The sequence below is a fragment of the Choristoneura fumiferana genome, chromosome 15 (assembly GCF_025370935.1).
Source record: "Choristoneura fumiferana chromosome 15, NRCan_CFum_1, whole genome shotgun sequence".
Lineage (NCBI taxonomy): Eukaryota > Metazoa > Arthropoda > Insecta > Lepidoptera > Tortricidae > Choristoneura > Choristoneura fumiferana.
This window is the reverse complement of record NC_133486.1, coordinates 8,120,677-8,133,526: the sequence shown is the minus strand read 5'-3', so window position 1 is coordinate 8,133,526 and position 12,850 is coordinate 8,120,677. Positions and strand designations below refer to the sequence as shown.

The window sequence follows — 12,850 nt, the reverse complement described above, 5'->3', positions numbered from 1 at the left end:
CACCATCATCATCATCATCTCAGCTTACGTATACGTCCTACTGTAGGGCACAGGGCTCTTCTCACACAATTTTCGAATGCCGGAAAATGAACTGTATGACCCATATCATCAGCAACTTTATAATTAAAATACAAGCTTACGCGTCGTTTTTGAGCATAATAAAAGTTTCGTATGTCTATTTGTTAAAGTATATAGTTTATTCGCCAACATTTGATACCTGGCCTTTTTTCAGATTACAAATAAAATACATAATGCTTAATACCCCTAAGTGTCTGTAGTACCCCTAAGTGGCAAACGGTCGTATTCTTTTGAAAATTTTCATTTTCCATCCAGTGTACTGCAGGGACTAGGTTGTATACCGCTGGCAGGTGGTAAAACTGATCATAATTATGTATAATGATAGTATTTTTATATTGTATGATTCTAGAATTTGATTTTGAAAGACGATTGACAGCGGTATACATGGGAGCAGAGATTGCTCCTGACAGCCTGAGCGGCTGGACCTATTTATCTCTGTAAAAGTATTACTTACTCACCGTAATCCTATGCAAAGCTATCTCTGTGCCGGTAGCTATTGTCTTTTTTTCTGGAGATCTTTAGAGTTGTGAAAGCATATTTCAGCATCAGATCAGCACAATCTAAAGCAATAACGGCCACTTGCAACGACGTTCACTGTCACTTTGTATACTTAATTTTATACACCGTTAACTCAATGAAAATATAAAAACGACTAATGCCGCACTTCATAATAAACCTACTAAAAGTTTGTTTGCGATTCAATCAGGATCCGAAGAGGCAAGCCCAAGCCGCACATAACATGGTACTTCAGACAGCGAGGTGCTAGCCAGTTCAAGTTGTTGCCGGGCAAGACGGACGATGTCTTACTCATGAACAACGTTTTAGTGCGCGACACTGGAGATTACCAGTGTGTGGCGGAAAATATTGCCGGTCGAGCTACACACAAAGTCCAGCTGGAAGTTTTTGGTAAGATGAGGCTTCGACAAATCTTTAATAAAAAACATATCTTATACCTAGTTATTTTTCGTCTGCATCACATATAATAAGACATTTATCACGTTCTACCTAAATAAGTGGCCTTAACCCCACCTTCTAGAAACATATACCGATAATGTATCTCAGAATGGTAAAAATATGCGGGATTTGATGAATGAAGATTTAAATAATTAGTAATTGTTCTTATTCTAGGGCTTCCAGCGTTTGAAAAGTCACCATCGGTCCTTAAAGTAAGGCAGTCAGCAAATCTAGATATTCAATGCAAGTAAGTAGCAAAGAACCTTTAGAAAACAATTTTTCATCAGTACTTAAAAAAAGAATAAGAAATTTCTATTGTATATATTTTTTCAGAATTAGGAGTGGTAATCCTCCGCCGGCAATCACGTGGCAGTTCAAGACCTCAGAAACAGGGGAGTATCATAACATAGATAACTTTGGAGAACTTCTGAGGATTTTCAATGTGCAACAGAGCAACTCTGGATTCTACAAGTGCGAAGCCAAAAATAACATTGGCACCACGCAGCAGATCGCTCAAGTCATCGTCTTAGGTAGGTATTGAATATTTTAATTTAGTATTTCACTTAACAACATCTGAATCAAGGAGACTTTGCGTTTATAAATATAAGTAAAATGTAAGAGTAAGGTACTTAACATGAGTAACGAAAATAAAATCGAAGTGCCTTTTACATAAAATAAAGCAACGCACTTAAAGTAACAAATAATTTATGTTCAATTTTCAGTAAATCCTGAATTCGAGGACACACCTGCTAAAATTACGGAGAAAGAAAATGCGCCCGTGACCTTAAAGTGCAAGTAAGAAAAAAATACTATTAATATTTTTAACAAGATTGTTAACTTACCTCCATTTTTTTACTAGGCTTACATGAATTATTGGCCAGAAAAGGTATTTCCAGTCATGCACTGTAAAGTTGCTTTAAGGAATAATAGTCAATCTCAATCGTAAAACTTAAAATTTACGTGAAATACGACAAAATTTACACACTTGATGTAGATCTGTGAAAAGTAGGTACCTATCAACTCTATTCTGTCGATCGCAACACCACCATTGATCGCAGTCAGTAAGGACATCTAGCCAACATTTCTCTATTAACGGTGTTTCAATGGTTTAGAAACTACCAGTGCAGTATAATCAGCAATCAAGGTGTGCAGTCAAATTAATCATAACCAACACATGATTTTATAGACAAATTAATATATATAAATTTTTCTCCAAATTTAGACTTCGCAAAGGAAATCCACGTCCCAAGATCACGTGGTATTTCCAGGCTAGTGGTTCAAAACATTTCACCACTTTAAGCAATAGTGGCGAAGAACTGAGACTCCCGGCAGTACAGCTCAAGGACTCAGGAGAGTACAGATGTGTTGCAGAGAACAGTGCAGGCCGTGACGAGAGAACTATGACGGTTACAGTTTTAGGTGAGAAAATTATTATTGTCTTAGTGAATGTCGTGAAAAAGTATTTAAATACATTAAAAAATAGCCGATTCTAGTTTACACTCATTAAGCATCTGTTCACTCGATGCATTTTGGTAAAAATTTAAATAACAAAAAAATTACGATATTTTTGTCTATTATTCGTTTATGGTAGATACCATACTTACCATACATGTGAAGGCGAAAAAGTGGCAACATTGGTTTCTAACCCCTCAGTTTTAGTTATTAGGTCTGAGGTGTTACGTACATCTAATAATTTACAATGAATCTTTTTTTAGAGTTCTGTAGCCAAAATGGCAAAAACTAAACCCTTATTGTTTCGCCATTTCTGTCTGTCTGTCTGTCTGTCTGTCTGTCCGCGGCTTTACTCGGGGACTATCAATGCTAGAACGCTGTTATTTTGCACGAATATATATGTAAACTATGCCGACAAAATGTTACAATAAAACTTCAAATATATTTTTTTCTAAGGTACTTCCCATAGACGTAAAGTGGGGGTGTTTTTTTTTTCGTATCTAACCTTGTAGTGTGGGGTATGGTTGGATAGGTCTTTGAAACCATTGGTGTTGCTAGACCGATTTTTCGATTCAGTGATATGTTTGCAAAAGATTTAATTTTAAAGTGCAAATTTTCATTAAAATCGAGCGTCGTCCCCCCTCTTAAATCTAAACCGATGGGTGGATTTTTTTTTTTAAATACAGGATGGTAGTAAGTATCTCAAACTTACAAGGAAAACTATAACGGTTAAGTTTTCTTGAGAATTATTAGCAGTTTTTTCGTTATCGCTACGGAACACTATTTCGGGCGTGTCCGACACGCTGTTGGCTAGTTTTTTTTTACCGTAATTCAGACATAAAACATCCGTGAAACTCATTTAGTGAAATCAACCGGATAACTCATGTTTTTAATCGAGTTTAGCTCGACATGTTACGTACTTACTCACAGCCCGTCCTCTTGGAGTACACGCCACGGCAGCTGCTGCAAAACGCGCACACAAATAATCTTATCAAACTTTACTTTTTAGTGAAGCCAGAAATTTCGGACACAGAGAAAATATTGAAAGCTAAAGAAGGTGAAAAGGTCAATATTCACTGCAGGTAATTATTGGAAAGTAATAGTTAATTTACTCTCTCTACTATAATAAAAAAATATATCATCACCCACCGATGTCAGCCACCATCATCATCATCATCTCAGCTTACGTATACGTCCTACTGTAGGGCACAGGGCTCTTCTCACACAATTTTGATCGAATGCCGGAAAATGAACTGTATGACCCATATCATCAGCAACTTTATAATTAAAATACAAGCTTACGCGTCGTTTTTGAGCATAATAAAGGTTTCGTATGTCTATTTGTTAAAGTATATAGTTTATTCGCCAACATTTGATACCTGGCCTTTTTTCAGATTACAAATAAAATACATAATGCTTAATACCCCTAAGTGTCTGTAGTACCCCTAAGTGGCAAACGGTCGTATTCTTTTGAAAATTTTCATTTTCCATCCAGTGTACTGCAGGGACTAGGTTGTATACCGCTGGCAGGTGGTAAAACTGATCATAATTATGTATAATGATAGTATTTTTATATTGTATGATTCTAGAATTTGATTTTGAAAGACGATTGACAGCGGTATACATGAGAGCAGAGATTGCTCCTGACAGCCTGAGCGGCTGGACCTATTTATCTCTGTAAAAGTATTACTTACTCACCGTAATCCTATGCAAAGCTATCTCTGTGCCGGTAGCTATTGTCTTTTTTTCTGGAGATCTTTAGAGTTGTGAAAGCATATTTCAGCATCAGATCAGCACAATCTAAAGCAATAACGGCCACTTGCAACGACGTTCACTGTCACTTTGTATACTTAATTTTATACACCGTTAACTCAATGAAAATATAAAAACGACTAATGCCGCACTTCATAATAAACCTACTAAAAGTTTGTTTGCGATTCAATCAGGATCCGAAGAGGCAAGCCCAAGCCGCACATAACATGGTACTTCAGACAGCGAGGTGCTAGCCAGTTCAAGTTGTTGCCGGGCAAGACGGACGATGTCTTACTAATGAACGTTTTAGTGCGCGACACTGGAGATTACCAGTGTGTGGCGGAAAATATTGCCGGTCGAGCTACACACAAAGTCCAGCTGGAAGTTTTTGGTAAGATGAGGCTTCGACAAATCTTTAAAAAAAAAGCATATCTTATACCTAGTTATTTTTCGTCTGCATCACTTATAATAAGACATTTATCACGTTCTACCTAAATCAGTGGCCTTAACCCCACCTTCTAGAAACATATACCGATAATGTATCTCAGAATGGTAAAAATATGCGGGATTTTAAATAATTAGTAATTGTTCTTATTCTAGGGCTTCCAGCGTTTGAAAAGTCACCATCGGTCCTTGAAGTAAGGCAGTCAGCAAATCTAGATATTCAATGCAAGTAAGTAGCAAAGAACCTTTAGAAAACAATTTTTCATCAGTACTTAAAAAAAGAATAAGAAATTTCTATTGTATATTTTTTCAGAATTAGGAGTGGTAATCCTCCGCCGGCAATCACGTGGCAGTTCAAGACCTCAGAAACAGGGGAGTATCATAACATAGATAACTTTGGAGAACTTCTGAGGATTTTCAATGTGCAACAGAGCAACTCTGGATTCTACAAGTGCGAAGCCAAAAATAACATTGGCACCACGCAGCAGATCGCTCAAGTCATCGTCTTAGGTAGGTATTGAATATTTTCATTTAATATTTCACTTAACAACATCTGAATCAAGGAGACTTTGCGTTTTGAAATAGAAGTAAAATGTAAAAGTAAGGTACTTAACATGAGTAACGGAAATGGCAACGAAAATAAAATCGAAGTGCCTTTAACATAAAATAAAGCAACGCACTTAAAGTAACAAATAATGTATGTTCAATTTTCAGTGAATCCTGAATTCGAGGACACACCTGCTAAAATTATGGAGAAAGAAAATGCGCCCGTGACCTTAAAGTGCAAGTAAGAAAAAAATACTATTAATATTTTTAACAAGATTGTTAACTTACCTCCATTTTTTTACTAGGCTTACATGAATTATCCTTCGGGTTTCAACCGAAGACGATTATAATATTACAGTGCAGCTCGTGAGATGGTGCTATCTTCCTCACACATTTAGAGCTATAAAACTAAAAAAAATAAAGCTTCATTTCCGGTTCCGCTCCCCACCACTGCGCGCTAGCAACTCTGCGCCCGCGTCGTCTAGCCTCATTACGTGTTTTTGTGTTATCGGAATCACACCTCCCGGTGCTCCATAAATGGGAAAGCTTATGCCAAGAGTTATTGGCTATGATAATATTAAGTGAAAAAAGTGCAGAAATCATTGGAAAAACCACGTTGTTCAAAATCATTAGAAAGTGACGACAGGTAATAGTTACAACACTAGATGGGAACGTGATCCTTATGATGCTAGCGAGTCAGGTAAAATAATCATTATTACTATTTGTATTAAAAACAGCACTAAAATTGTACTGGAATACAGCTGCGGACAGAAATTAGGTGATGATAAAATACACCTACCCGCATATTTTGACCGTCTTGATCAGACCGATAAAATTATGATGTAATTATTAATATTTATACTACGTAACGTACGTCCCAAATTCAAATGAATATACTGATGATATTTATACTCTTCATTTAAATAGTGTTGAATCACGACACAAGTATCACAAACCTTTTATATTTTTACATGACTTGAATATTGTTAAAGATTAACTAAAGTCCTACCTACATTTCACTCTAATAATGTCTCGGTCTTGGTACTGTACACAAGTGGCGTTAAGGATAATAAATGCATATATTGCTTCACTTTAAGAGTGTTGAGACTCTGTTAATATTCCTTAATTGTACATATCGACAATCCACTTTAATACGTAGTATAGAAGTCCTGTTTCTCCACGTACATCGTGTCGAGGACGCTTGACATATAATATAATTATGTACGTACATACAATTCATTTTAATAGTGTACCTATCAGCAGTGTCGATATCTTGTTACCCCGCTTTAATAGTGGTAGCCTTTTTGTTACTCCGCGTAAATCGCGTCGAAAACTCATAAATACATGACATGTACAATAATACTCCACTTTTATAGTGCGAGTCCTTGTTGCTCCGCGTAAACCGCGTCTGAGGAACCATATAGAGGTACATAACATATTGGTACAACAATACTCCACTTTTATAGTGTGTGTCTTTGTTGCTCCGCGTAAATCGCGTCTGAGGAACCATATAGAGGTACATAACATATTGGTACAACAATACTCCACTTTTATAGTGTGTGTCTTTGTTGCTCCGCGTAAATCGCGTAGAGGAACCATATATACATAGCATATAGATACAACAATACTCCATTTTTATAGTGCGAGTCCTTGTTGCTCCGCGTAAATCGCATATATAACATGTGCAACAATACTCCAATACTGCACGCAAGTAAAGAGCGTAGATGATGTAAGTATGCTTAAACCTACTAATCAGGTCAATCTTCGTCTTAATAAATTATTATTGCATTATACAAGCCACCTACTGTAAAAAGATCTCGAGGTGCTCTAAACTCTGGGGGGGCGCCGCCGCGCATACCAGCAACGACTGAGTGTCGGGCGCCCCTGCCGTCGACCGCCGTGGGACTACCGCGCCGAGCCGCCGCCGCCCGCCGGACCAGCGCCAAAAACGGAGGAGCCGCTGAGGAACGAGTCGCCACTGGACGAGAAGTCGCCGCAGGTAGCTGTAACCGGCCTCACTTTTACTTACTTTTACTTTTACGATGAGTGATGCAGATTCACAAACGATTAAGTTATCTTGGTTTTGGATCACAAAACAGAACTTTTAATACTCAACCCAAAGCTGAAATAATTGATATCTAAATAATATAATTCTAAATTAATTAATAATTAATAACAATAATTAATTGATATTCTATAATTAAAAACTGAATTTATCTTACCCTATAATTGGTACCAACTCTAGTTTCTGTCCTACCTAAATAGAATTGAATCCAGAAGGATACAAGGTGTATCAACCTAACACTCAATCATACACCTACTAGCCCGGGTCGGCAGCAAATACCCGGTCAGCAAGCAATCTCCACCGTCACCGGTCAGAGCGTTCTCGCTGACCTGCTGGTGTGTGACGAGGAACCCGGATATTGATGATACATACCGGAGCATTAGTGAGTCTGTGGTCGCCCATGTGACGAAAAATTCGTCTTATCAATTCTCACAATGCTTAAGTCAAACACTGATTTACACTAAATTGACAAGAACTTAGAAATCTGTAGAGGATAATAAATATTTTATCATGGGTGACTATTGTACAACGCTTAAGCTATTACAGCACAGCTATTTTATAGCAAAACTAATCTTTAAATGTATGTAAACATATTTATAAAAATAAAAATGCAGAAACAGAGTACGACTTATGTGAAAGAAAGGTTTGTACTCACAAACATACTTAAACCAGCGCTTGAGCACTTAATTTAGGTATGTCTGATTTACTAGATATCTGAGAACTATTCATTTATTCATTGTAGACTATTTTGCCAACTTAATTACTACCAGCAATGAATTAAAGAAATTACCAGTATTAGCACAAAGTAAGACCTTACCGGTTACTGCTTTTTCGCAACGTACCTAACGTTTGGCAACCTGGTTCAGCTCGCAACTTTTCATTTTGCAAACTCTGTGTGTGTATATGCAATACCACAAACATGGTTTTTATGTTATTTTATTTTTCTTTCAAAGTAATAAAAAACTGATTAACAATCGAGACGCATTCATGCTTAGAAGTTGTTTTGCAGAATTCTTAGCGTTTCAAAGTTCCGCATGCTCCGCTGTCAGCTACGACTGGATGTACAGTAAGTTATAGTTTTTAGCACTGATGCTGTACTGAAAATAACAACTAACAAATGAATATTGATCATTATTTAAATTTATATTTTGTATGGCGGCGAGATAACATAACCTCATGCTGCCCAATTCGTAAACCGAATTACTTACCACATACGCTTTCATGAAGCACCCAACACCCTTGGGTGTGGTGTGGTAATGCATGTGGGAACCAAAAAGCACCAACGGTAACCATACAGGGACTCATTTGTTTTTCTTGTCATATAAACACACTCGAGTCAACTAAGTACCGTGTTTTATGGCCTAAAAATTTCGAGAGACTTAAAAGATGATGTTCTGTTAGTTAACAATTGATAACACCACTACTACATATATTACATTTACACCGAATTAATAACATAAATTATTAAAATTTAACGGATTATAGTGGTGTGAACATTAGAAACATTTTGGTTTGCGTCTTATAAGATATCTTGTGTGATATACAGTGACTGGTTCATATATACGCGAAACCTTAGTTATAACGCGAATGATAGAAAAATCATTTTAGACATCACGGAAAACCTCTTAATGGTAAAATACCGCTTTTACCGGTCATCCATAATTTGTTTTTTGGACCTTTTAAATCTTTTTTCTCCTTACAGAAAATGCCACCTACCTACTTCCTGCGAGTCAGTCCTGGTGGCTATGGCAACCAAAGTATTAGGACATTGATAATCTAGATACCACAAGCGTCCTTAGATGTAGTAATGGCCCCTTTTGCAATTACAACTTTAAATGAACCCAGCCTTGTGGCACTTCTGTAAAAATTTAATTTAAATAGCTAACAAGTTACTTGTTTAACTTTAAAAATTGAATAAAGCGATAGCTTCGACAGTTTAAACACTCTTAGGTCTGCCTTGTAGATCTATAGATGTATCTACGAATATCACTCGATTTATGAAGAGTTTGGAGGTTTTTTCCTCCAAACCAGATGTAATACATCTATTGAACCAATATCAATATAACATCCGTACAAAAATGTGACCTTATCAAATTTGTTTTATAAAACCTTAGCTATTGCCGTGCTCTGCCGAAAGAATACAGGCAAATCGTTCAATCAAAATAGAAAATATATCAATACATAAAAACGATATTGTGATTAAAATAAGATATTTTATTAAAACCTTTAGGTCTGGGGCTCATTAACTGTTAATGAGATTACCTAACATCCATAAAATCCCCAGTAGTCGTGCTGCACGTTACTGGATGTGCAGACGTACATAATTAAAACTAGATCAAAGATTAACTAGTTACGCGATCGCTCCGAGGAATATCCTTTTTTTGTTAGGACTAAAAAATATCATATACACATAATAAGTAAAAGTTGGTTGTCTAAACCCTGGCACCCTGGCACATTGGGTTAAAAAGGTACTAAGATATTGGTATCGATACCACTGCCCACAGTCTTTATATGTGGTTCGCAAGACTCCTGGCTGGAGTTAAGTATATTCTATAAGTGCTATGCTAGCTAACGCATAGGAGTCGAAAAACGAATAATAATGAAAACGTTTTTTGGGCTGCGGCAATCAAGCATTGCCATGTAAGAATACTATTTTAATCTTTCTTTTAAACATTAATAAAGGTAGATACAATAAATACAAGGTTACACCTATTGGTAAAAAAAAAAAAAAAAAAAAAAAAACCTTAGGCTGTACATATGAGAATCAAATCAACAATATACGAGTAATACAAGTACCCTATTGTTAGGTAGTTAGATAGATTTACTCTTCTACCTTGAAATATATTTTTATTATTTTCTTATTAACGGCCTTGGCTAACATTACTGGGCTCTGAACATCTGCACTGTAATATTATAATCGTCTTCGGTTGAAACCCGAAGGATAATTAGGAATTAAACGAACTTACCTTGTGAAGTTCAATTCCAATTATGCGAGGGTTTCAACCGAAGACGATTAGGTCGTCCCATCCCTCCCATCCCATACAATAAAAAATAATAAAAAATATTTGTAACCCGAATATAACACAAAAATTGCTCTGAAAAATGAGGCTAGACGACGCGGGCGCAGAGTTGCTAGCGCGCAGTGGTGGGGAGCGGAACCGGAAATGAAGCTTTATTTTTTTTAGTTTTATAGCTCTAAATGTGTGAGGAAGATAGCACCATCTCACGAGCTGCACTGTAATATTATAATCGTCTTCGGTTGAAACCCTCGCATAATTGGAATTGAACTTCACAAGGTAAGTTCGTTTAATTCCTAATTATTGGCCAGAAAAGGTATTTCCAGTCATGCACTGTAAAGTTGCTTTAAGGAATAACAGTCAATCTCAATCGTAAAACTTAAAATTTACGTGAAATACGACAAAATTTACACACTTGATGTAGACACTACTTAGGTACTACTGTGAAAAGTTGGACCTACTAACTCTATTCTGTCGATCGCACCACCACCAATGATCGCAGTCAGTAGGGACATCTAGCCAACATTTCTCTTTTAACGGTGTTTCAATGGTTTATGAACTACCAGTGCAGTATAATCAGTTATCAAGGTGTGCAGTCAAATTAATCATAACCCCTTTTACACATGATTTTACAGACCAATTAATATATATAAATTTTTCTCCAAATTTAGACTTCACAAAGGAAATCCACGTCCCAAGATCACGTGGTATTTCCAGGCTAGTGGTTCAAAAAATTTCACCACTTTAAGCAATAGTGGCGAAGAACTGAGACTCCCGGCAGTACAGCTCAAGGACTCAGGAGAGTACAGATGTGTTGCAGAGAACAGTGCAGGCCGTGACGAGAGAACTATGATGGTTACAGTTTTAAGTGAGGAAATTTTTATTGTTTTAGTGAATGTTGTGAAAAAAGTATTTAAAATACATTAAAAAAATAGCCGATTGTAGTTTAGAAACTCATTAAGCATCTGTTCACTCGATGCATTTCTGTAAAAAATTAAATAACATACAAATAGTTATGACGATAATGTTGTATATTATTCTTATATGGTAGATACCATACATGTGCAGAAGAAAAAGTGGCAACATTTGTTTCTAACCACTCTGTTTTAGTTATTAGGTCTGAGGTGTTACGTAAGTCAAATAATTTACAATGAACTTTTTTTTTTCTAGCGGCTCCTGAAATTGAGAGAAGTACACCGTCCATTATAAGAGTAAAAGAAAATACTACCATTTCAATTCCTTGCAGGTCAGTTAAATAAGCTACTTTCAGACATAATAATAAGTAATAATAACTGTCCTTACTAGCCTAAGACTATGCATTTGCCTAAGCTCTTTATTGCTGTTTAATGGCATCTAACAAAACGGTATTTGACTATTTTCAATATGTTTTATAAATTAAAACTTCACAATACCTGTTATCGAATAGAGAAACAATTTATAAGCTATCTTTACAAATAACAAAGTTATAAAGGTTTGAAATTCAAGATTAGACACAGAAAGACTTAGTTGCATGTGACGTCACACGAAGTAGCGCCATACTTGCTGCATAGAGAAAAGCGTTTGAGAAAGAGAGAGGTATATAGTAGATAGGTAGAGAGAGTAGAGAGGTAGATCTTTAAAAAATCACTATAAATCCAATTCTCAACCGATTTAAGTTTTCTCTTCGCTTAGCACTGTCTGTTCATCTATATTATTATAATAATATTTAAGACATGGCAAATTCAGGAGTTGTCAAATACCGTTCACTAAATGAATCATTTACTTTCAGGCTCTCCAATGGTTTTCCCAAGCCCACTATAACTTGGTGGTATATGGATGCTAATTCAACTGAATACGCAGCAATTCCAGACTCAAATGCAGATTTTTTACATCTAGAACACATTCAACTCACCAAAGCAGGACACTATAAATGTGTAGCACGGAATACTGTTGGGCATACTGATAAAGACGTACAAATTATAGTAGAAGGTAAGTTTATTCGACTAAGTACATTGTTTTAGGCATTATTTCAACATATCTTGTACAGGATGTAACTCGCAACACCCGTTAAGTGCTTGATATTGAATTGAACAAAATAGATCTTAAGATTGTGTACCAAATATGTATACATCTAAAAATCTTCTTGCTGTATTTAGGAAGGTTATGTTTCATGACGTATTTATTTTCACTAACGTCATTATTACAGCACCAGCTCGAATTGTGTTCATCCCACCGAACAGTCCGTTCTACGAAGGAGTTGAAGGGGACGTTGTGATGAGACTGCCTTGCACAGCTGTCGGATTTCCTAAGCCCTCCGTGTCTTGGATAGTTGACCAGGACGTTGTTGGAAAAGGTATGCTTACTTTACTAGCTAACTTGTTCCTCGTTCGACTTCATTTCTTAGAAATAATAGTATTATAAAATTTCACGTTCAAAGACATCAACATAGTTATAGTCTGTCCGGCGACGTTAGAGTAAAGAGCCATAAAAATAAGCTAATTAGTTATCTTTTACAAAAAGAGCGTAAGTGATTTCTTATATTATTATATACAAAACGCCGACA

The 12,850-nt window shown here is 36.3% G+C and overlaps 1 protein-coding gene across 2 annotated transcripts in view; it reads left to right on the top strand.

Annotated features, from left to right (window-relative positions):
• Positions 1-12,850, top strand: part of LOC141435731 (hemicentin-1-like) — a 49,481-nt gene that overhangs the window by 25,493 nt on the left and 11,138 nt on the right. The window contains exons 16-29 of one of the 2 annotated variants that reach the window (XM_074098496.1): positions 785-984; positions 1,207-1,279; positions 1,366-1,562; positions 1,755-1,827; positions 2,255-2,451; positions 3,494-3,566; positions 4,431-4,627; positions 4,837-4,909; positions 4,994-5,190; positions 5,395-5,467; positions 10,980-11,176; positions 11,479-11,554; positions 12,077-12,276; positions 12,494-12,640. In XM_074098496.1, coding sequence (XP_073954597.1) covers positions 785-984; positions 1,207-1,279; positions 1,366-1,562; positions 1,755-1,827; positions 2,255-2,451; positions 3,494-3,566; positions 4,431-4,627; positions 4,837-4,909; positions 4,994-5,190; positions 5,395-5,467; positions 10,980-11,176; positions 11,479-11,554; positions 12,077-12,276; positions 12,494-12,640 — 1,973 coding nt within the window. The remainder of the gene's footprint in view (positions 1-784; positions 985-1,206; positions 1,280-1,365; positions 1,563-1,754; positions 1,828-2,254; positions 2,452-3,493; positions 3,567-4,430; positions 4,628-4,836; positions 4,910-4,993; positions 5,191-5,394; positions 5,468-10,979; positions 11,177-11,478; positions 11,555-12,076; positions 12,277-12,493; positions 12,641-12,850) is intronic. The other variant, XM_074098497.1, reaches the window with a different exon arrangement.